The following is a 25,613-nucleotide window of genomic DNA, read 5'->3' as shown; positions in this document are numbered from 1 at the left end:
TCGCCCCAGGACTCTTCCTAGTGGTCCAATTTTGTCCTGAAATCCATCCCCTGCTCCACCCAATAAAATCCCTATACATATCCCATTTCTTCCATTCCTGCAGGACATTTTCTGCCTTTAGTGACATCTTCAACGCCCAGAGATGGTGCTTAAGGCAGAACCACCCTTGAGCTGGGTTTGTGCAGCTGATTATCCTGATCCAGACACTTTGGAAAATCCCAGTACCAGTAGCAAAGCTCTTGGAAAAAAATCTTATTTTTTTTCTACAAACCCCTGAGCAGTTTTTTGGCCACTTTTTTTAGAGTCTCTAGATTCTGATCCTTGCCCCTCCTCCTCAGGGGCAGCACCAAAAGCCAAGGATTTACCAGGCAGGATCTGAGATACCAAAAGAATCCACTATAGACACATGCTCCCGAGTATGTTCGCCCCTATTTGAGGAGTTGGCAGCAAGGAAAGGCTGCAGGAGAGTCAGACATCAAAAATCTGTCCTGAGAAGAGCTGAGTTGTGAAAACACCCACTAACCATTCCCAAACTCCTGCTGTGCCACCCTTTGCTGCTCTCAGAAGGGAAATCACCTGGAAGCGACATTCCATCAGCTACACATCCCTCAGCCACTGCCTCATCCTCATCTCTGCCATCATCAACAGGCAGCTCCACTTCCCATCCCAGCACAAAGCTCCTTCCCTCCCCAATCCTTCTCTTTGTGGGTTTAAAACCACCCAGGATGCCCCGGAATTCCCACAGGAATTGTGGTGCAGGTGGTTTCGCAGGCTGCATCTCTTCTCTTCACCTGCTTTCCCATCATATTTTGGTATCCAATGCCAGGCTAGACATGGCTGGGAGCAATCTTGTCTGGCAGAAGATGCCCCAGGGGGATGGAACTGGATGACCTTGAAGGTCCCTTCCAATCCAAACCACCCCTCATTGCCTGATTTCCAGCGTCATCCATAAAAATCCTCATCGCTGCTCCGTTCATCCTTCCAGCCAGGAAAATCAGCACAAAGCCACTGGTTTTGCCCTCCCCAGTTTAACTATCCCCAAAAATTCTCAACAAACCAGTTAGGGAGCAAAAATATTGGAGACCAAGAAGAAATTTTAAAAATGCTTTAAACACAGTTAAAATCTGCACTTTTTTAAGAGCCACACTTGAGGCTTCAAACACAGGAGGAGCTGAAACACAAACTTAATCAAAACTGCGATGTAAAGCCAGGAATTCATCAAAATGGGAGCATCATTCCACAGTTATCTGCAGAATGATCTTCCCAAATTTTTAGGTCAATATTGAACATAATTTGACGAGCATTTCAAGCATTTAACCTTGTGGTGCTGTTTGAAGTAATCCAAGACGTTGCTCGTTAAGCCAAGTTTAACTGTGCGTCTCCACAAGCTTGAATTAAGTCTGACTTAAGAAAAAATTCTCCTAAACTTTTAATTTCTCCAACATTATTTCCCCTTCGGAGCTACTGTAAAGCAAGAACAGCACTTGGCACCATGGGATGTCCACCACCTTCACATCTGGAATTCCACGAGGCCAGAGAACGAGTTGCAACCCACAGGCTGGGAATAAACAGCTGAACTCAGTGGATTTTGGACGTGAACTGGGACAAATTCCTGCTCACCTGCTCTGATGGGAGTTCTGGGGCTCAAGTCCCTGGCTCGGAGAGGGCTGCTGTAAGTTTTGGAGAGTTTGTTGGCCGACACCCGGTACATGACCCCGCCGATGCAGCGGAAGCCTTTGTTCCTCCAGCGCTGTTGGATGAGCTGGGATTTGCCACCTTGGAGTGAGGGTCGGGTTTGGTTTAACAGTTGGGATCTGCAGGAAAAATAAAGTCAAGGTCAGCCCAAATTTGGGAAAATGTCACAAGGAGGTGCTGCTTCATGAGCAAACCGTGGGATTGGAGACTCATGGAATGGTTTGGGTTCAAAGGGACCTTTAAGATCATCTCATTCCAACCCCACTGCCATGGGCAGGGACAGCTCCCACTAGAATGGAGGAGATGTATGGAAGAACCAGGGATGTTCTTGCTGTTGACAGAGGAAAAGTTCTGATTCTCCATGACTCACACCAAAAAAAATCACCTTCAGGGACCCTCCCCCAGCTTCTCCCACCCTTGCTTGCACCTCCAGCCCCAGCAAAAACAAGGAAATGTGGATGCAATCCCATGAGAGAATCAGCAAGGTGGGACCTCCACCAAGCTTAGACGAGTTTTATGGAGCTCTACAAGCTTTGACATCCCCGGAAGTGCTTCAAAGCCAGCTGGGATGGGACTCTGAACAATCTGATGCAGTGGGTGGCATCCCCGACCATGGCAGGGGTTTGGAACTAGATGGTCTTTAAGGTCCTTTCCAACCCAAAACATTCCATGGGTCTGTAGTTTTGGTATCGTTATTCCCATTATTAATCAGCTACCACACATTTGGTATTTTTATTCTGCCCCCAGATCTGGCTCTTTGAAGGATTTTCCTCAATCCCTGCATGGGACAAGTCACCCAAGGGCATTTCCATCCCCCACCTGTCACCTGGAGCTGATGCTGGACCTCAGCAGTGTCCAGTGGGCAGTGCCAGGGACCTGTCCCCACCTCCTCAACTCTCCCTAAATTCACAAATACAGAGGCAGTGGGATGGAGATGGATCGGGAATCGTGATCCAGTTACTGTTGCCCATAACATTATTCTGAAGGACCAGTAAGTTCTGAAGTGACACCTGAGGGATAAATTTCACAGAACCCCAAAATCTTTTAGGTCTGAAAAGATCTCCAAAGCCATGAAGTCCAACCTGTGACCGACCACCACTTTGTAAATTAGACCAGAGCACAGAGTGCCAATATCCAGGCATTCCTTGAACATCTCCAGGGACGGGGACTCCATTCCATCTCACTGGACAGCTCATCCCAATGTTTAACCCTTCCCATGAAGAAATTCCTTCTGCTGTCCAACCTGAACCTCCCCTGGCACAGCTTGAGGTCATTTCCTCCCATCCTGACGCTGGTTGACAGGGAAAAGAGGCCAACCCCCACCTTGCCACATGTCCCAGAGAGGCTCCTCTGTCACCCAAAATCTTGCCCGCTCCGTGACCTGATACCTCCTGCACCATCCCACATCCCTCCCGACCCACGACGCAGCCTCCCAGCTCAATCCTATCCATCCCCCACTACGCAAACAGAGCCACTGCAGCCAAATCAAATCCAGTATCAGTCGCCTTCCTCATTTAGCGCTAATCCAAACAGTAATTTGTTTATGCAAATTAGAGCTCTAATTTTGTATTAGCCCAAACTATGCTCATAATGCTATTAGCAGAACGTATATAAACCGCACATTACCGGAGAATATCCGTAAATTAAGATCCCACTATCCTATCAGTGGAATGCAAACCCCGATGAGTATTTCCTTTAAATGAACATGTGCTCCAAAGAAAAAGAGAGCTGGAAAATGGAATAGTTACATTTCCTAATGCTGAGCGTGACAGCCTATTCATTCCGGAGGGCTGTTGCCACTGGCTACCGAGCTGGGAAAATTTGCTGCCTGGTTTTTGTGGAAGGGGATGGGAATTCGATAAATTCCACAGTTTCGGTTCCCCCAAGGTTTTCCTCCTCATGGAAGTACTCCTGAGAGGAGCATCAAGTCTTAGTGACTCACAAAGAAGTGGCGATGGCATGAGGGACACTTGGGTCACTCGTGGATCACCCAGCACATCCCAGAAAACTCCAGCAAGGCAACAATGCATCCAGCACTGACTGCAGGAGCTGAAGAAAGGTCTTGGGGCCATTTCTGGGGCAATAAAAATAGTATCAAATATCCAGTAGCCGGAGGGTGACGGAGACAATTCTCCCCCTCTACTCTCCTCTTCCGAGATCCCATCTGGATTTCTGTGTCCAGCTCTGGGGTCCCAGCAGCAGAAGGATTTGGACCTGTTGAAGCAAGTCCAGAGGAGACCACAGAGATGCCATGAGGGCTGGAGCCCCTCTGCCCTGGAGACAGACTGGGAGAGCTGGGGGTGTTCAACCTGAGGAAGGGAAGGACCCAGGGAGACCTTCCAGTGCTTAAAGGGACTCCAGGAGAGCTGGAGAGGGGCTTGGGATGGAGTGACAGGATAAGTAGGAATGGCTTCCCACTGCCAGAGGGCAGAATTAGATAAGATATTGGGAAGGAATTCTTCCCTGGGAAGGTGATGAGATGTTGGAATGGAGTTCCCAGAGAAGCTGCAGCTGCCCCATCCCTGGAAGCGTCCAAGGCCAAATGGGATGGGGCTGGAGCAACCTGGGACAGTGGAAGGTGCCCCTGCTCATGACTTTCACGGAACTGGATGATCTTTAACCTTCCGACCCAACCCATTCCAGGATTCTAACTAAAGTATTGCAAAACGCCTCCATGGTTGTGACAAGACCCATCCCAGTTCCATCCATCTCCTCTTCCTCCCAGTGACACATCCCTGGGAGGACCCCAGGACGCTCCATTCCTCCGTTCACAGGGGCTGCACTGCCAATGGATTTGGGCCTTCTTTTTCCCAGTTGAGTAAGTCCCTTCAAAGATTTCTTCTAATTCCATATATATTCCCTATAAGTTATCTCTGGGAATATCCACACAAATCTATTTCCATATAGATAGACAAAAAATTGAATATATATACCCTGAGTATATGTACTGAAATACAAGATCTATATATTATACAGAATAATAAATATTGACACTTTTATACATAAATCTATATATTATCACCTATACTCTCCGGGCCTCCTATATCCATCATTTATCTCTAGATACTATTGAATATATGTGCTGAATACATATATTGAATTATATATGTTCAATAACATCTAGATATATTCTATATTTATATATTTATTAACACCTAGAGATAATTTAAATGAGGCCTAGATACTATTTTTATTCTTAGCACTTTATATTATTCATATATTATTGAATATATAGAATATATATTGAATTTCATATATACACTAACATATCGGTAATACATATAATACATGGATATTATTTTCTATATATCATACATTTCGTACTTTCCTTAAGTTTAGTAGAGGGAAGAAGTTAGGGATTCACCCAACATTCCCCACTCTGGTTTGCAGGGAAAGGCTGGGATGTGGCACAGCCGTGGAAGCACTCAGGATATACAGATATGCACTATGGATTTACATATATATATATATATATATATATATAAGATAAACATATATAAATAGATCTTTTATGTATTTAAATAGATATTGTATCTAAATAGTAATATCTGTGTATTATATGTTGATATATCCATCTATATTAAAAATATTCTGTATCTAGAGAGACATTCAATAACTATTGAATATAAATTTACATATATGCCCTAATACATTATATTATCACATAGACACACATATATGAGATAATACATTAAATTAAACCTTTTTTGGCTTTAATGTCAATAAAACGTAGCACACCCTAAACCCTACACAGCCCCAGGGGCTGCTCACACCACCTAAGTTAGACTCACACTGGTTTAAGATCCAGCTGGTTGGATCCCCCAAATCCTTGGGATATTTCTTTTCTTGCCTTGCTGCTCTCAGCTCACTTAAGTGGTCACACACCTCCCTCTTCTTTAGAATTCCTTAGGGATGGCCAAGCTCCAAACTGAGGGAGCCTCCAAATGCAGACGTTGTATCAGAACGTGCCCACTGAGGCAGGGAGGTGGAACAGGATGATTTTTAAGGTTCCTTCCAAATCATTCCACAAATCTGTGATTTTTTTCAAGGATTTTGGCAAACAGCATCAAAACTCATCTCATTCCCCAAAGGGAGTGGGGCTGAACCTCTTCTAATTTAGAGTTGTTGCATTTCTGAGGGACACAAGTGACCTCTGGGTGGTCTCCAAGCAAAGTTTCTGCAGAGCATCTGCTCAGGATGACAAAGCCCCAAGGGCCACCGGACTGAAGCCATGGAATAATCACAGAATGATTTGGGTCGAAAGAGATCTTCAGAATCACCAAGTTCCAACTCCCCTCCATGGGAAGGGCCACCTTCCAGTAAAACAGGTCACTCCAAGCTCCATTCAGCCTGGCCTTGAACACTTCCAGGGATGGGGAGTCCCAACCAGGAGCTCCGTTTGAGCTCACTGGAGGCTTGGCCACCTCCATTTCCACCTTCTGGGCAGTGCAAATGTCCAAGCAGTGATGTCCCCTCATCCTTTTATAAATATAAAGTAATATTTATTAGAATATTTATTGTATTTTTTATTTGTTATATTAGGCAAAATATTTATTATATTATAGAAGCCTTAAGAGATTTAAAACTTAAGGAAAATTATGTTTTATATGGAAAAACCATGCCCACACAGTAGAACGGGGAGGGAACTCAACTTCCCAACCTTCACTTGCGGGAACTCTTTTATTTCCCTCTGAATCCAAGCTGTTGCTCCCAAGTGGCTGTGTGGCCCCAACAGAGCCACCAGTGTGTGTGTCCCCCTCCCTCTCAGTGACATCCCAGCTGGTGGTGGCAGGAAAAAGCCACCGGTGAGGGCACGGAGCCCAACGCCCACTCGCTTTTCATCGGCGGCGGGATCCCAGCTCTCCGTGGAATTGTTACCCTAATGGAAAGGACGGCCTTTGGAAATGAACTGTATTGACAAAAAGAGGATAAAATTAATGAGATAATAGCCGGGCCAAGGACCTGAAGAATACACTGGGCCCCTTGACACGAGGGCCTTGTAATTCCCTTTCTGCCGCGCATCCCACGGATCTAAAGAGTCCTCCCGTCCGTCCACAAGGCCCCGCTCCGGCAGGAAATTTCATTAACGCTGGAAAATAGGAAAGGTATTAAGCGTGGATAATGAAGGCTAGAGTGTGAACAGTGCCTTAAGATAGTCTTCTTTCTAGCCTTTGTAATGGGAGGCATGAACTTTCCCTTCAAATCCATTTCTAATCCATTTGAAATACTACAGCAAATTATCTCCCCTTCAGCCCGAGAGCGGCCGGCCAATTTACTCCGAATAGAAGTGACAATGCTCCGGAATTTATCGCCATAACCTTGACTACACAAGGTTGAGGGTTGTCTTTCCCCCACCCCCGGGGTGGACAGCGGAAGAAAAATTTTTAATGAAGAGGGGGGTGGAGGAATGATATAAAAATGTTTAAAAACGGCGGCGTAGCTGGCGCAGGTCCAACGCCGACTACGGGGAAAATCAGAGTCTGGTGCTAAAAATGTTACAAAGGGAGGTCCCAGGCTGATAAAACATTTAAGGCCAGGTTGGATGGGGCTTGGAGCAACCTGGGCTAGTGGAAGGTGTCCCTGTCCATGGCAGGGGGTTGGGCAAGATGATCTCTCAAGTCCCTTCCAACCCAAACCATTCCATGACTCCGTAGGATGAGGTTCGGGCTTTTCCAGTGCAACTCTTGAAGCAGCAGCAACTTTGCCTCACTCGGAACATTTCATGCTGCTGCTTTGTAGGTGCTCATGTTGACCAAGCCTGATTTCCCGGGATCGAACATCACTCTGCTGTGTGCTTCGCAGAATTCCAGAGGTATTTAGGTGGCAAAAGCTCTCCAAGATCATGCAGCCCAACTGCTCCTCCAGCACTGCCAAGGCCACCACTAAGCCATGCCCCAAAGTGCCACATCCATACAGATGTTAAATTCCTACAGAGAGGGGGATTCCACCACTGCCTTGGGCAGCCTGCCCAACGTTTCCACAAAAAAAGCTTCCTAATATCCCAACTAAACCTCACCTGGCACAACCTTAGGCTGTTTCCTCTTTTCCTGTCTCTTGTTTCCTGGGAACAGACCCTGATCCCCACCTGGATCTACCCTCCTGCCAGGGAGTTGTGGAGAGCCAGAAGGTCTCCCCTGAGCCTCCTCTTCTCCAGGCCGAGCCCCTTCCCCAGCTCCCTCAGCTGCTCCTGGTGCTCCAGACCCCTCCCCAACTCCATTCCCTTCTCAGAATGGAGCCCCAAACCTGCTCAGAATGGAGTAAAACCACCAAAACTGCAGCCAGGAGACAACAAGTGATGCTGGGAAAATAATTCCCTTTCAAATAATCTATAAAAAGAAAAAAAAAAAAAAGCAGGAGATTTCCAAGCCAACACGGAAAATGGAAGTTAAAAACAAGGATGAGTCGCTCCAGCGTGCTCAGATTTAACACCTCCATCCCCTCATCAACACAAGACCACATGATCCAAAAATCCCACCCAAACCCCCGCAAAAACGCCCCTATATTTGAAATATAAAATTTTGCGAGTATTTGATGTCTCTAAGTTAAACACAACCCCACGAGCAGAGCAGGAACATCCCGGCGGCGTTCCCAGCCGGCTGAAACCGAGAGGATTTCCCGGCGCTGGCGGCGATACAAGTGGCTCTTAAAGAATGGTTTCCTTTTACTACTGGATTTCTTCTTTGGGCTTAGCTTATATTTTTTTCCAAAGTAATCCTTACATAGTCAGAAATCACATTTGCATGCTGGCATTTGAATCCCGAGGAAAGAGCGGATCATCGCGGGGGCAATGGTTATGGAAAGCAACAGGGAGAGAAGAGAGGTGAGGAAGGAGGGAACTCGTCTGCACAAGCCTGGAAGGTGGCAATGGAAAATCCTCATTTAGGAGGAAAAAAAAAAAAACCAAAAAATCACATTTTCCTCAGTCATTCATCATTCCTTAGCAAACAACACAGGATTTAGGGCTAAGAGTGTTCCTCAAACACACCAGGAATGCTCCAAGATGCCCCTTGGAAGTTTCTCCATCTCTATCCTCACCAGCCAGACCCCTGAAGATCCCAAATCTACAGCTAAAAGCAAGTAATTTCACTAAAATGTTTGATTTATGGGATTTTTATCAACGTCAATGCTTTCTCCTTAAAATAATAAAGCTCAAACCCCAAATAAACACTTTTGACATTAAGATTTAATTTATTTTAAGAACCTGATTGGGATAATTCAAATAATTCAGTCCACTGTTGATGGCATTTGAGGTTGGAAAAGTGACTGGAAATTAAAAATACAAAGGGATGTGTCTTTTCCCAACATACATCCATAAATACAGAGGATCCATTCGTTTTAAATACACAGTGACCAGCAAAAACACATTAATTTACCCATAAACAATTCCCTCCTTCAATAATTACTTCTAATTATGAAACAAACACTTTTTAAAAAGCCCTATTTTAATTTGGTTCAATTGAATCTGAATTTCCATTCAAATGCAGCTTAATGTTAATCTCAAGGGAAAAAAAATAATAATCCAGCCCAGATCTCATTTAGCATTTTCAAAACCTGAGAAAAATTAAGAATTTCAATGAGCACCTATTAAGCTCCTTAATTACCTAAATAAAGACGTACCTTCCCAATAAATCCCCCTGACCTGGAAAGGAAAATAGTTGCAAATAAATTTAATGGTTATCAACCAACGAGAGCAGAGATTCCTCACAAAAAACCCACCCAAAAAATTAGAAACGTGGGATTACATCTGCAATTAAATGTTGCGGAGGGGTTTTTTTGTGGTTTTCCCCAGTTTCCACATCCCATGAAGGACGTCTCTTCCTAATCCTTACACAGATTGGATAAATTTTCAAATAATTCCACTTGGAAAAACCCAGGCATGAAGAAAATATCCCAATCCCCTAGCAGTGGCTTCACAAAGGGCTGTAAAATTTACAGGCAACTTTGGGCAAAACTGAGGGGGAACATTCCACAGAATTATGGGATGGTCTGGGTGGGAAGGGACCTTCAAGATCATCCAGTCCCACCCCCTGCCATGGGCAGGGACACCTTCCTCTATCCCAGGTTGTTTCAAGCCCCGTCCACTCTGGCCATGGACACTTCTAGCGATGAGACAGCCACAGCTCCTCTGGGAATTCCATTCCAGCACCTCCTCACCCTCCCAGGGAAGAATTTTTTCACTTGTCCCATCTAACCCTGCCCTCTGGCAGTGGGAAGCCATTCCCTGTGTCCTGTCCCTCCATTCCTTGTCCCAAGTCCCTCTCCAGCTCTCCTGGAGCCCCTTCAGGCACTGAAAGGAGCTCTGAGGTCTCCCTGGATCCCTCTCTTCTCCAGGATGGACATTCCCAGCTCTTCCAGCCTGGCTCCAGATAAGAGGGGCTCCATCCCTTGGAGCACCTCCACAGCCTCCTCTGGATTTGCTCCAGGAGCTCCACATCCCTCTGTTGTTAGACCCCAGAGCTGGAGGCAGCTCTGCAGTGGGATCTCACCTGTGCAGGGTGGAGGGGAAGAAATTCCTCCTCTCCTGCTGCTCACGCTGTCCTGAGCCCAAGACACATGAAATTCTTGTGTTCAAGCATACATTGATGAGGCACGTTCAGTTTTTCAGCCACCAACATTCCCAGATCCTTCTCAGGGTTGCTCTCAATCCGTTCCCCATCCAGCCTGGGTCTGTCCTTGGGATTGTCCCACCCACTTGCAGGACCTTGGCCTTGGCTTTACCGAGGTTTGCACTGGCCCAGCCTGCAACAGTCCCTCTGGATGCCATCCCAACCCTCAAGTGTCATTATTCCCTCCTACTGGATTTATTGCCGTTTCCCTCTGAAAGCCATTCAGCCCCACACTGCCATTCCCTTTCATCTCTCTACTGTGTCCATGAAAAGCCAGAGCTCCACAAGGCACTTGGCAGCTCCTGCAGGGCTCATGATCCCACTCGAAGCCAGAGAAAGCCCTGAAATCCTGCCAAAACCTTCCAAAAAACACAGGAGATCCAGTAACACCTCGAGGAGCTCAGAGCAGGGGGAGAGGAGAGCTCTTTTCCCTGCCTCTGTTTCGTAAATTCCTACCATTGTTTGTAACCAAATTCATTCCTGCGGGAGATGGAGAGCTTGGATACAAACCCAACTTCGTGTGCCAAGCACAAAAAACAGAGAAAGAACTTGCCTTGTGACCAGCTGAGCTCAAGGACTGGTGTGGCCAGGTAAGGAGGGCAGGGATGGACCTGTCCTGGGAGAGCCGGGGGTGTCAAGCCTGGAGAAAGATCCAGGAAGAGCTTGGAGCCTCTTCAGTGCCTAAAGGGGCTTCAAGAGGGCTGGAGAGGGACTTTGGATAAGGGATAGAGGGACAGGACACAAAGAATGGCTTTCCACTGCCAGAGGGCAGAATTAGATGGGATATTGGGAAGAAATCCTTTCCTTGGAGGATGGGGAGGCCCTGGCACAGGTTTCCCTGAGAAACTGTGGCTGTCTCCTCCCTGGAAGTGTCCAAGGCCAGGTTGGACCAGGGCTTGGAGCAATGTGGGATAATGGAAGGTGTCCCTGCCCATGGCAGGGGGGTGGGACCTTCAAGATCCCTTCCAACCCAAAACATTCTTTAAGCCTGTGCCAGGGCCTCACCACACTCACAGGGATGAACTTTTTCCCAGTATCCCATCTAACCCTGCCTTCCTTCCTCCACCACTGCCCTGTTCCAGTGCTTGAAAACCCTTTCCATAAAGAAATTCTCCCTGATATCCAATCTAAAACTCCCTTGGCACAACTTCAGGTCATTTCCTCTTGTCCTCCCTACTCCCTGACAGCCCAACTCCTAAACATCTCCTTGGTTCCTCTCCAGCCCTGGGCCTGATCCCACCCAGAGCAAGCCCACGGGAGGATCCTCGGAAACAATTCCAACTTCTCCAGCGAAGTTTGCACAGTGGAAACGCCTCCCTGGAAGCGAGATAAAAGACCCCCTGGAGAAGACAATTTCCTAACACAAGGCTGTTCTCAAGGTAGGTCAAGTCTCAGCCCAAACCCCCCTGCCAAGGTCCCGTTAAACCGCTTAGGCTGAGACTGAGAATGGAAATGCTGACGGTCCCTAATACACGGCTTTCCATCCCGCTGCTCTAATGCCGGCAGCGGATCAGTGATTACACCGGGAAGACCGGGAACTATTGTCCCGTTAATTAGATTCCTTTTACCCCCATTAGCTCAGGCGATTGGACAAAGTTCATTAGGGTTTAACTCTGATTAGCTGAAATGGAGCTTGCAGCGTTCCAGGCAGGTGTTGCCGGCTTTAGTGGCTCTGTTTGGGAAGCTCCAGGACCTGTGTCCATGTGGATTAATCCTTAATCCCTCCCAGACAGTGTCCTACCACCCTCAGTGATGGACTAAAACCAGAGGGAAAGCAAGAACAGCTCCTAGACCTTTCCCTGTCCTGGCACAGAAGTGATATTCCTCTCCCTGCTCATCCCTGTAAATCCCATTTCAGAGCTCTGGATGTGCTCCAAGAGCTGGAATATCCCAGGAAGGCTAATTGCCGAGGATCATTCCAATGCCGTGTCCGTATCCCGACCCAAACAGCTCCAGCTCTGAATATTTATCACAATAATCAGTCAGACACGGAGCCAAATCCCACTGGAGGCTTTCCCTCTTGCCTGCTTTCCAAAAATACCTGGGATAATTGCTTTTTCCAAAGATATTTTCCTTTAAATGCTCTTTTCCTCACGCAGGAAACGGCAATAATACTGTGAAGAGCCAGAACAGCTGATACATTTTAATTAAAGCAAGTATCTCGGACGAGGAGCAGAATTCCATGGAAAACCAGGAACTCAGCATAGAACAGGTTAAAGAAGATCAGTGGGGCTGCGCTGAAGGGAATTATCCGCTGGGAAAACACCAGCTACTGACTGCCTTTGGAAAACCCCATGCCCACAGCTTGGACTAGGGATGGATACACATCCACGGGTGATGCATTTTGAAAACTAAATTTAAATTTGATTTATTAATTAAAATTGAAATTAAATTTGGCTACAAAGGCAGAAAAACAGTGTATAAATGATTTTTTTTCCCTCTTAAGAACTGGTCTTTGCTGACATTATATTAAACTTAAAGAATAAATAAGGAATTCAGATGTTGACTCCAAGCTTATTTCTCCAAATTTTAAGCAGGTGGTTGTATATCCAAGGATTTATCCCTTCTCATGGTCTCCTTGTCATTTATAAGCTGACCCACAAAACAACTGGAGCAGTGTTATCAGCTTTGATTCCTTGGCGTAAGTTCTCGGCATCCCTTTAATTCCATGATTCAGTAAATATTTATTTATATCAGCGCTGTTTGTGCGTCTATATAATATGTGTATATATATATTCACATATATATGTGTGTGTATACATAACATATATGGAATCATGGAATCATTTAGGTTGGAAAAGACCTCCAAGATCATGAAGTCCAACCTGTGACTGATCCCAAACTTGTCACCCAGACCAGAGCACTGAGTGCCACCTCCAGGCATTCCTCGGACACCTCCAGGGATAGGGACTCTGCCACCTCCCTGGGCAGCCCATTCCAACCCTTCCATGAAGAAATTCCTCTTGATGTCCAGCCTGAACTTCTCCTGGTGTAGTTTGAAGCCATTTCCTCTTGTCCTGTCCCCTGTTCCCTGGGAGCAGATTCCAACCCCCACCTGGATCCACTTCCTCTCAGGGAATTGTGGAGAGTCAAAGGATCCCCCCGAGCCTCTTTTTCTCCAGGCCGAGCCCCTCAAGCTCCCTCAGACACTCCTGGTGCCCCAGATCCTTTGCAGCTCCCTTCCCTTCCCTGAACACATTCCAGCCCTTCAATATCTGTCTTGTGAGGGACCCAAAATTCCTGCCAGGACTGGAAGTGCCCCAACACTCCCAAAATAAGGGAATGGACACTGGCCTGGGCCTGTGGACACAAAATAGCTGCTAGTGGCCTCCTTGCCCACCTGGGCTCACCTTTAGCCAGTGCCACCAGCACCTCCAAGTCCCTTTCCATCTCTGCAGCCCTTTATCCACCAGACTGGAGCATTCCATGAGGTTGTTGTGAACCAAGTGCTGGATGCAACACTTGGCTTTGTTGACCCTCACACGTCTGGAGTCGGCATGTCCACCCAATTACTATTCACATATAAAACACACATTATATATATATATTATAAATGTAGACATGCATATTTAATAAACACGGATCTATAAAAATTTGGATCTGCTTCCCAGAGAAAGAGGGGGAAAAAAAAAGGTCCAACACTTCTGAGAGCGTCAGTCCATCAGATACTCACCAGGAAGACACTTAAAGGAACTCGGCTCTGACTCAGAATATATGGAATGGATAAAAATGATTCAAAGGCCCCCATCAAGGGGCAGGGGGTTGGTTCCTTGTCCTAATTGCATTGCCTACATTCCAAAGGATATCGCTCCATTATTAAAGGGTCGGGACCATTTTATGTGCTCACATCTCTTCAATTGGAATTTGGATCAATGGATGCATTACAAGCTTTGCCTTTAAGAGCCTAATAAACAACAAGATGGAAAGGAAAATTCGCTGGAAGATGACGCTTTTAAAAATTCATTTCCAGGGAAGAAAACGGGACGTGGTGAAGGGGGGTGCAACCGAACCAAAAAGCTGGATATAAAGTTGAAAAGGTCAGGATAAACCTGAGAAAAAAGGGAATTCTGCCCCACTCAGGTGAGACCCCACCTGCAGAGCTACCTCCTGCTCTGGGGCTAACATCAGGAGGACATGGAGCTGCTGGAACAAATCCAGAGGAGGCCACAGAGATGCTCCAAGGGCTGGAGCCAGGCTGGGAGAGCTGGGAATGTCCAGCCTGGAGAAGAGAAGGCTCCAGGGAGACCTCAGAGCCCCTTTCAGTGCCTGAAGGGGCTCCAGGAGAGCTGGAGAGGGACTTGGGACAAGGGATGGAAAACCAGGACAAGTGGCATGGCTTCCCACTGCCAGAGGGCAGGGTTAGAAGGGATATTGAGAAGAAATCCTTTCCTGGGAAGAAGCACAGGCTGCCCAGAGAAGCTGCGGCTGCCCCATCCCTGGAAGTGCCCAGGGGTGGGTTGGATGGAGCTTGGAGCAACCTGGGAGAGTGGAAGATGTCCCTGCCCACAGCTAGGGTTTGGAATGGGATGCTATTCCCTTCCAACCCAAACTATTTCATGATTTTGTAATGTGGATGCTTCCTAGAGACAGATACAAGTTACATTTATAAAATAAATATAAATAAATAAAATAATTTATCAATTAATAAAATAATAATTAAAATAATAAATAAAATAAAAACCCTGGTTGCATTCACACTTCTGAACAGCCCATAGATGCTTTTAATCAGGGATTGTGGGGGAAAATTTGGGCAAGGGTTGGGTTATATAGGATTTTGATGGCTCCATCAAAATTTGGCACATCGTGTTCAACATGTGCCCAAATGCCAAAAAAATTAATTCCTGCTCTCTCATTAAGTCCAAATCAGCCCTTCCCACACCAGACTTGTATAGAGCTGTCTCCCTCTGCTGACACCAGACCCAGAGTAACTCCTAAACCCCCCAAATCCTCACAAAAATCTCCAGGCCAACCAGAAAAAACAAGGAAAACTTCCTAAAGGAACCCAAAACTCGCCTCCAGCTCGTACTACTGACCTGACCTTCTACATGGTGAGATGTAACTTCCAAGGCAACTTCCCTGGCATCCCTGATCCCCTTCTTCCCATTTTTCCATGGAGAAGTGGATGGAAAAAGATTTTTATGATGCTCTAGGGCATCATTATCTGTTCTGGAACCCCTCTCACCGGGAGGGAGGTACCACCAGTACCTCTACGCATCTTCCCACTGAGGATTTGGTCCTCATGAAGCTGCTCAGCCTCCATCTTCGCCCCAGGACTCCCAAATATCTCCACGTGGAGCATCTCCACTCCAGAAAATGTCCACAGAAAATCCTAAAATGTCACCTTCTGAACCAAAGTCGGATCTAACACCTGACTGAAGGGAAAAAAGGAACAGCCAGTCAGATGAGCTTCTGAATTAATAAACAGTCAGCACTGGAACTAATGGATAAAGCAACAGCTGGAAGAGCTGGGAAGGTTTTTGGCATCCCACAGAACACCAGAAGCTGGAGGAACACTATTCCTGAGACTCCTGAAGAGCAGGAGAAGTTGTGAAGTTCACCATTATCCAGAGTATCAGGAAAAACAAGCCCTCACAGCGCTTATCCCGAGTTGATTTCCCTGGTTTTCACAGACGAGAAATTAAGGCAAAGCTTCCCCTGGGAAGAACAGCACAGACACAAGCCAGGGATCTGCTGAGGGTTCTCCAGGAGCTGGGAGTTGGCCACCTCACCACATGCCCCACATAGATTTCCATCCACACCATTAGGAAGTGTCTTTTCCCCCCTTATCCAGCCCCAAATAATCACCCTAGAAATCCCTGTGACCAGAGGACCGTAAAAGACCCCACATCCCAGGTCAGGACTCCAGAGGGAAGAAATCAAATCCATGACTTCAACATTCTGCAACCCTGTCATGAACACTAAGCCATTAAAACTGATTAGACCCGCTCTGGTGCTGCCCCAAAGATGGGCCATGAGCTGGGAATGGTGTAAATTGTGGGAATTGTTCTTCTCCCTGTCCCCAACAGAGCCAAACACAACCCAACTGGACCCAAGAGCAGCACGATCCCACCCCACCGGTGGGGAGAGGATGGAAAGCAGAGCCTGGAGAAGAAGACAGCGAGATGGCCGTAATTTATACTCTCCTGCCTCTACTTTATGGCTTTCTTAATTCGGCTCCTGCTACTATTAATGTAGTTAATGTTGAGATTATATCTATTTTCTGGCGTCAGGCAGTGATTTATCCAAGCCATTTTTCCGGAGCCGGCTCCCACGCTGTTAAATCAAGCGACTGCCAATTAAGTGCTGACTGGGGAAGTGGATGCAATCTTAACAGAGATCTAACCACAAATTAATCCGGGCGTTCCAGTTTGCGAGGACGAAGCGCTGAACCGCGCCGAGCTGGGAAAACAGAAAGCAAAAACAACCCCCAAACAACGGGGGAAAAGTAAAATTCACCACTGACTTGGAGAAGAAAAGAAGGAAGTCACCTTTCCCAGTGGGATGGTGCTCATCAGTCAAGCTTTAGGGGGGTCATTGCTTTCGGGGCCATCACCCAGCAATGAAAACCAGGGAGCAGGAGGAGTGTGGATTGGGAATTCAGGGGTGGGTTTGGAAATATCTATTTGGCAGACTAAAGGTGGGAAGGGGAGCTCTTTGATCCAACAGCAACTCCAGGTATCCCAGAGTTCATGCAAGATCAAGTTGTCCTCAGGTTTGTAGGAGAGTCCAACCACCTGCCCAGGGTTAATTTTTGATGTGAAATCGTAAAATCCTGAAATGGTTTGGGTTGGAAGAGACCTTAAAGATCATCTCATTCCAACCCCTCTGCCATGGGCAGGGACACCTTCCACTGGACAGGCTTGCTCTAAGCCTCATCCAACCTGGCCCTGGACACTTCCACGGAATGTCTGAGGCTGGAAGGAATCCCTGCAAGTCTGGCCCAACCCCCTGCCCAAGCAGAGCCATCCAGAACCAGTTGCCAACCACCAGGTCTAGATGATGGCTTTAAACTGGCAGAGGGAAGGATTAGATGGGATATTGGGAAGGAATTCTTCTCTGGGAGGGTGGTGAGGCCCTGAAATGGAATTCCCAAAGAAGCTGTGGCTACCCCTGGATCCCTGGAAGTGTCCCAAGGCCAGGTAGGATGGGGTTTGGAGCATCCTGGTCCAGTGGAAGGTGACCCTTGAGTGGAACTTGATGATCTTGAAAGTCCCTTCCCACCCAAACCCTTCTTATGGTTTTCAAATACCCTAAGGGGGAAGATCTCACACCAAAGCTTGAGAGGTTCTTGGGTTCCCCAGTATCTTGGTGGGACAGGCTAGGCTCCATTACCTCGGATGCATCTGGATACCAGCTCACATTTGCACATCCCTATGCCAGGCAGGTACCAAAATGCCCATGGAGCATCTCCACGGACGTCACCGTCTGCAGGACACAGCATGACCCTGCCCAGGAGGTTCCCCTTCAAGAGGTGGCCACCAGGAACCACAGGAACGACTCCAAACCTGTTGTCCTGCTTTGAGAAAGAGGCAAAACGGCTCTGTTCCTTCCCAGCCTGTGACTCGACCATTAGAAATCCTTCCCTGCATCCGTGATTTGCCTCGGGAGCCATAAGGAAGAGCAATACACGACACTCAGAGTGATTATTAATACTGGTAAGGAGTCGTTGAGATAACAGCTCATGATAAGTGGGGAACATTTTTATGGTCCTTGAATACTGAGCGGGATTTAAAAAAAAAAAAATTAAAATAAGAGAGTAGGAGAAATCCAACCCACACATACAGGGCAGTAAGGAAATTCTGAAGATCATGGTGTTCCGGCCACCCCAACGGCCAGGGATTAAATCACCAGACAAGAATAAACAGGTAAAAGGCTGCAGTGTGTCCTGACAGGTGAAAAGGGACCTTTGGGGAGGACGGGAGCAACTCCTGCCAGCTGCAGAAATCCAATCTGAGGGAAAGGCCATCCAGAGCTCCCATCATAAATACTCAAATAACGAGGACAAACGACTCTGTGTCTCCGTCACAATAAAAGGAACCCGTGCCTGAAGAACAGAAGGCTTCAGGCAGATCTCAGAGCCCTTCCAGTGCCTAAAGGGGCTCCTAAAGAGCTGGAGAATGACTTTGGACATGGGATGGAGTGACAGGACACAAGGAATGGCTTCCCACTGCCAGAGGGCAGGGTTAGATGGGATATTGGGAAGAAATTCTCCTAAGTGGCACAACGGGAGCGACCACTTGGCTTGGCAATGTGGAAGGAAAATCTCCAGCTTTCTGCTTTGCCTTGGGAATCCCAAAGTGGTTCCCTGGCATATGAGACAACCCACACCACAAGAATGCAGTGATGGGAATGGGATGGTACTACAAACCCAAATATTTTGCCATGTGTGCTGGAACCTCGAAATTCCCCCATGTCCTGGGCTCATCCCACCGTTTGGAAAGCAGGTGAGGAAGGGATTCTGCCCCGCTCAGGCAAGGCCCCACCTGGAGAGCTGCCTCCACCTTTGGGGCCCAACATCAGAAGGACGTGGAGCTGCTGGAGCAACTCCAGAGAAGGCTGTGGAGATGTTCCAAAGGATGGAGCCCCTCTGATCTGGAGCCAGGCTTGGAGAGCTGGGAATGGAGAAAAGAAGGATCCAGGGAAAGCTTAGAGCCCCTTCTAGTGCCTGAAGGGGCTCCAGGAGAGTTGGAGAGGGACTTGGGACAAGGGATGAAGGGACAGGACACAGGGAATGGCTTCCCACTGCCAGAGGGCAGCGTTAGATGGGATATTGGGAAGAAATTTTTTCCCTGGAAGGGTGCTGAGGCCCTTATACAGGTTGCCCAGAGAAACTGTGGTTGCCCCTGGATCCCTGTAAATGTCCAAGGCCAGGCTGGACAGGGCTGGAAGCAACCTGGGATAGTGGAAGGGAATCCCTGCCCACGGCAGGGGGTTGAAATGAGATGATCTTAAAAAGTCCACTCCAACCCCATATCATCTGATGATTTCACGATTTTTCAAAGCAATTAAAAATCCTAAAGTGGTTGAAGTGCACACAGGGACTCCACAGGGATCTGGGGAAGCCTTTACCCAATTTGTGCCAGTCTCTCATGGAAGCTCTGCCCTGCTCCAAAACTCCCAGTGTTTTCCATGTGCTGCGATGCCACACGGTTATCTTAGCTTTACACTCAAATTAAGTCCTCAAATACCATCAGGGAATGCTTTAAGCAGGACTTCAGAAAGTCCTTACTAATCTTAGCGTTAAAATAATACACATTCATCTCCAGCAATAGGTGAGCCAGCAACCTGATGAATACATTACCCTGAGGTTTTGCATTAAAAAGGATAAATTCCGTGAATTTAGCTGACAAAAACCCACTCACACAAAGGGATTCCAGGTCACCTTCACCGCCACGGTGTCGATCCTACTGCAACCAATTGGTGGGATTAGCTCTGAACCACTGGAGGAGAAGGGGCTGACAAGTTTGAATTATGCACGCAGACTAAAAAGTATTGATTATTGTGAAGTTGGTTTACTACCACCCTTAAACCTGGCCTAAAAGCTGTATTTAAACCACTGTTTAATTATCTAAGTTGGCTCCACAGCAGTAGAGTTTTTAGTTCTTCCTTTTCCAATTTGAAGCCTCATCCAGGTACTTTCTGGTCACATCATTAGTTATTTTGGGGGAAATTCACCACGGGTCAAGTGCTGCACAAAGCATAACATGAAGAACATCTTGGCCCTGAGATCCAGCACCGTAACTCACCCTTGGAACCAGGTCCTCGGCCAAATCCTCTGCTCCACTGACAATGTGCTTAAAATCACATTTTAAAATTGATCCAATTAATGCAACTATTGCTAAACCAGACAGTTTCTGACTCTCCTCCTGAGCATTGCGTGTTCTTCGTTGGGTTTAAAAGTGATCAAGAAGTTCAGGTCAATCCAAACTTTTCTCTCTTTTCATCTTGATGGCACCTGAAACCAACTGAAAGTCGCTCCTCCCCGAATAATTAACCCTCAAAAGTGACAATTCTCAACTGTGGGGATGCTCCCCTAGCTAAGATTTGTTTTATTTCTTTCAAATCCCATCAGAACATCCTGGATCTGCCCGTGTCTCCACTCTCTGTGTCCTCAGGACAAACGGGTAGGAGAAGGAGCTTCTCCTGATTTTCATGATCCTGATCTCATGTCGTTCTAGTGAGGAGATGCCAGGAGGAGCATGGCAAGGAGCTCGCATTCCAAAGGGCTCAAAAGGAGACAGTGGGGATGGAAAGGTCGAACAATGGGAAGGGAAAACTCCTGAAATGGGCTCATCTATGGATGGGCAACATCCCAAGTCCACAGTCCAACCACCACGAGATCCGGCAGCACCAATGGCATCTTCCCAAAGCTTATTTAATCCCATCCCTACACAGATGGGCTCCAACACCTCCTCACAATGTTGAAGCAACACTTAGTGAGCTGTCTGAGCTGGTTCTGTGGGAAGTTTTGCCAGGGGAATGTCCATCACGGATGACCCCAAGTGACCACAGCTAACAAGACCCTTCCACCATTGGAATCACACCCATCTCCCTCTTCCCAGACCTCTGATCCCACTTCTCACGACTCATGTAAACAGATCCTTGGAGCTCAAGCAACATCCAACGACCCACCGATAGGAGAAGCCGCTTTGAGCAGGATGAACCAGCTCCATTTATCCCACCTGTCACTTCACAGCTGAAAAATCAGAGGGAGAGACCTCAATGTCTCAAAATGAAAAAAAACCCCGACGTACAAAATCCTTTGAAAGAGGCTCCAAATTAAGAGCTCCATCGAGGCTGTCAAGCCCCTGCGAGCTGAGTCTACAGCACCTTCCCTGGGAAGAGGGAGCTCGGCCCATTTATTTGGATGATGAAAGCAAAGGGATCTAAAAATTGCACTCCTTCGTTAATGAGCAGCCGAAGGGATCTGTAAGCATAATTCCAGAGGCTGGTAATATTTTATATAATCGGCAAGTGGTTTAAATTGAAAAGCCCCAACTGAATCAATATTTACTGCATTGAAACGAAATGAATAGTAATAAGTCACTAAGCTCCCTGTCCTGTTTCATAAAATAAAAAATTATAAAAATGAGCACAGGCGCGGAGCGACCATCACATCAACTTTTACGGCACTCGGGGAGTCGTAACCGACTGTTCTCATCAAATCCAAATTGTAAAAAACCTGCCCAAGGAAGCCTCACTTCAGCAGCGCCGACGGGGAAAAAAAAAAAAGGAGGGGAAAAACAGGAGGCGAGAGTTTCACCAACGCAGGCAAAAAGGCTCCCAAAGCTCCCCGGGCAGGCAGAGCATTCTTGGATGCTCCACAAAGTGCTTCCTACTGGATTTCACACAGAGGATTTGCCCTCCCAGATAGATCCCAGCCTCCAGAGGATTTTGTCACGGCTCTGGATGTGGCCAATGCAACCCCTGCCCTCCCTCAAGTTGGTTGGTGTCACCTGTGCACAGGTGGGAATGATGCAGATCCATGAGGAGCTGCCCACCCCAGGACTGGAAAGGAGGTCCAGGGTCAGATTCATCCTGCTTAATTCCCTGTCCATCCACAAACCCATGGATGACACAGGATTAATGCCAGGGATTACAAACAGGGGCAGCACATCCAGTCAGTCCTGCTGGACCAAAATAGACTCCCTGGAGAGGGTGTGGACTTCCCTAACCCTGGAAGTGTCCAAGGCCACGATGGACAGGGCTTGGAGCAACCTGGGATAATGGAAGGTGTCCCTGCCCTTGGGGGTGAAACTGGATGGTCTTAAAGGTCCCTTCCAACCCAAATCATTCCATGATTCTGTGATTCTAATACCACATCTTCACATGTTGTTTTTCTTCCTTCTTATTAATCAGCTTTTTATTCTTAAAAACCCGGGAGTACAGAAAAACAGACATTGAAGGGCTGGAGCATGTCTGGAGCAGGGAACAGAGCTGGGGATGGGTCTGGAGCACCAGGAGCAGCTGAGGGACCTGTGAGGGCTCAGCCTGGAGATAAGGAGGATCCAGGGGGACCTTCTGGCTCTCCACAACTCCCTGACAGGAGGGTGCATCCAGACGGGGTTCAGGATCTGTTCCCAGGGAACAAGGGACAGGACAAGAGGAAACGGCCTCAAGCTGTGCCAGGAGAGGTTCAGGATGGACATCAGAATGAAGTTTTTCATGGAAAGGCTTATCAAGCCCTGGCATACCAATGCTGTCCCATTTAAAAGCCAAGTGGAGGTGGCACTTGGGGACATGGTTTAGTGATGACCTTGGCAGTGCTGAAGGAATGGTTTGACTCAATGAGGGCTTACCCAACCTCAACGATTCCATGATTCCACACCCTGATTTGGGCTGAAACAGCATTATTTTAGATGCAGAAGAGACCAGGAATTTGTTAGAGGGAGGCAACAGGGAAACACTCCGTCTCCCACAACTCCCACAAAGTTCCTTCCCGTGACACAAATAACGTCTCCCCTTTGCCCCCTTTTATCCTTGCGTTTAAAAAGGAATTTAGAGCAGCAGAGACATTGCCTTTGACACTCCCTGCTCCTCCTTATTGAATCATACAACCTTTTCCCATATAAAATATCCTGAACTGGAAGAGCTTTGGGGTTTCCCCAGAGATTCTTCCCTCACTGCCTACGTTTACAGCCTCCTTTCCACACCAGAGGATGGCAGGAACACAGACCTGGATTCACTACCAACAATTCCAGAAGCAATTACTAAATCTCCACTAATTTGGGGGGGATGGGGGGATTAAAAGAAATTATTTGCAATCAAAACGTTATTTCAGCTTGGAAAACCACTCCTGCTCACGGACAGGTGGCCCTGGGATCCGCGCCAACTTCGGGAATCCCTCTGCTCTTTTTTTTCCCCACTTTCCCAGCTTTAACAGCTGTGACCTCTCAGACCTCCCCGTATCCTCCTGCAAATCCTCCTTCCAGGCGAGCCCAGAGGGCAGCAGGAGCTGCAGATGCTGCGGAGCTCGACTGGCACCTGGGGATGGAGGGATGGATGGCGCGGGAGCAGGGAAGCTGCCGGATGCAGATGGTCGGCTCTGCCGGTGCCAAGGGCGGTGGCGAATCCTGCCTCACGCTGAAATCCACACAGAGGTGCCAGGATCCAGCCCCGGAAGAGCCAAGGAGAGACTGGATGGTCCTTGCATTATCCACACATCCCCTGATGGAGTAAAACCAAGGTTTGGAAGGGAACACAACGGCTTCATCCCAAAGGAAGCTCCAACAGACAGAGAATTTGGGTGGAGAAAGAGGAAGTCTCAGTGCTCTGCTGGGGAGAGACGAGGCTTGGTAGGAGGGATATTAGTCGGTATTAACGAGCTAATTCCAATTATTTCCAAGGCAGCAGAAGGAAATAAACACCCAGGGACTGAGAAATTACATAATCCCAGAACAATTTGAGTTGGAAGGGACCTTAAAGATCATCTCATTCCAACCCCCTGCCACGGGCAGGGAACCTTCCAGTAGATCTTCCAAACAATTACGTAGGCTTTGGATACAAATACATAATTATTTAGGATTTTTTTTTTCCATGTTGAATACAACAGACACTTAAACCCAACTGGATATTTCATTAACTCAGCCCAAGGGTGAAATTCGACCCATGGGAGAGATGTACGAATTCCTTCCTTCCTTTCCTTCCGTCCATCGCATGAAGCCCTTTCCAGCTCCTGGAAAACGGATCCTACTGCCCAGTGAAGCTCTTGGAGATCTTATTTAAGATCCCTCTGCATTTGCCAATCCAGGAGTTTTCTCCAACTTCTTAAAAGTACTTAATATCTTTTTTTTTGGGATGTTCCCATGCAGGGCCAGGAGTTGGATTTGATGATCCCTCCAACTCAGGATACTTCCTGATTTCTCCCACCAGGACGAAACAGATGGATCCATCCTTCAGCCTGAAAGAAGCCTAAATGTTTACTTAGCCTGGACAGAATTAATCAGTGGAAAACGATGCTCCAACACTTGCCAAGTGACCTTTTTTGCCCCCAAAAACTGGATTGCTCATTCCTGAGCTCCGAGACCTGCCCGGGCACAGCCCGGAGCTCAGCCCAGATGCTGGCACCAGTTGGACTCGGCTCAGTGCAGCAGCTCACAGAAAAGTTTAAAGGAATTTAGCCCAATTTTATCAGGATAAGAAGTAATTCAGGGAATTTGTGCCCTGTGGAGCTGCCATTCAGCCATGCTCTGCTTTCCCCTCCTTCCTTTTTTGGGTGCTTCTTCTTTTAAATCCCAACTTTCACACTGGAATCAGCACAGGAAAACGTAGGGGTTCGATCTGCTAAAAACTTGGAGAAGTTACAACCCTTTGTAGGAAAATCATCTGGGAAAAGGGTGGAAAAAAAGCAGCTCTGCCATTGCTAATCTCTTATTAGAGTAGATATTTAGGAATTAAATACATTCCTCACTCCCACAGCTGTCACTGTCAGGTGAAAAAACAGGGAGTGTGTAAATATCCAGCACTGGAAAATATATTCCAAATGGGATGCTGTTAGGAGGGATAATTATCCTTAGAAAAACCACTTCTGAAGGGTCCAAACCACTTCAAAATGAGTTTTAAATACAGCATGTGGCCAATTTGAAAAACTTTATCCACAGGGAGATTTCATCTGGCCAAGCTACTCCGCTGCTGTTGAAGCCTGGGTTAGAAAAGGCGAATAATATCCCGTAAAATTTATTTTATTTAAAATTACAGCTGGTGTTTGGGGAATATGGATAGAGAAAAGGAAGAGTTGAACTCGGAACTTCATAGTCCCGTGAGAGATTTTATCCTGGGGCAGCTGGGCAGGAATAAATGGATGCCCTGGGACAGAGGGAGCAGCACCAAGCGGGTTAAAGGGTTTGAGTCTGACTCCAAATCCCAACAGAACCACGCTCAGTCCCTGGAGGACTTTGAACAAGACCTATCCCAAGACTGGATGAGGAAGGATCAACGCTCTGCTTCCTTCCCAGGGCATCTGCCCTGATTGCCCAGAGCCCATCCCAGACCCTGCACACTAATCCAGGAAAAGCAGCATTACAGCCATAATTAACATTTTTTATGGAATTGGGGAATGGTTTGGGTGGGACGGGACCTTAAAGACCATCCAGTTCCAACTCCCTGCCACGGTCAGAGACACCTTCTACTATCTCAGGTTGCTCCAAAGTCTGTCCAACCTGGACTTGGACACTTCCAGGGATTCAGGGGCAGCCACAGCTTCTCTGGGAATTCCATCACAGCCCCTCACCACCCTCACAGGGAAGAATTCCGCCCCCATATCCCATCTAACCCTGCCCTCTGGCCGTGGGAAGCCATCCCCTACGTTCTGTG

The 25,613-nt window shown here is 47.3% G+C and overlaps 1 protein-coding gene across 5 annotated transcripts in view; it reads right to left on the bottom strand.

Moving 5' to 3' along the window:
* Positions 1 to 25,613, bottom strand: part of ZC3H3 (zinc finger CCCH-type containing 3) — a 136,706-nt gene that overhangs the window by 41,706 nt on the left and 69,387 nt on the right. For all 5 annotated transcript variants that reach the window (XM_066209065.1, XM_066209004.1, XM_066208939.1 and 2 more), the window contains one exon: positions 1,621 to 1,814. In XM_066209065.1, the coding sequence (XP_066065162.1) occupies positions 1,621 to 1,814 (194 nt within the window). The remainder of the gene's footprint in view (positions 1 to 1,620; positions 1,815 to 25,613) is intronic.

The sequence above is a fragment of the Chamaea fasciata genome, unplaced genomic scaffold, assembly GCF_029207755.1.
Source record: "Chamaea fasciata isolate MVZ Bird 193981 ecotype frontalis unplaced genomic scaffold, bChaFas1.0.hap1 SCAF_1, whole genome shotgun sequence".
NCBI classification, from domain to species: Eukaryota; Metazoa; Chordata; class Aves; order Passeriformes; family Sylviidae; genus Chamaea; species Chamaea fasciata.
Note: the sequence above shows the minus strand (reverse complement) of the source record. Positions and strands in the feature narration are given on the sequence as shown.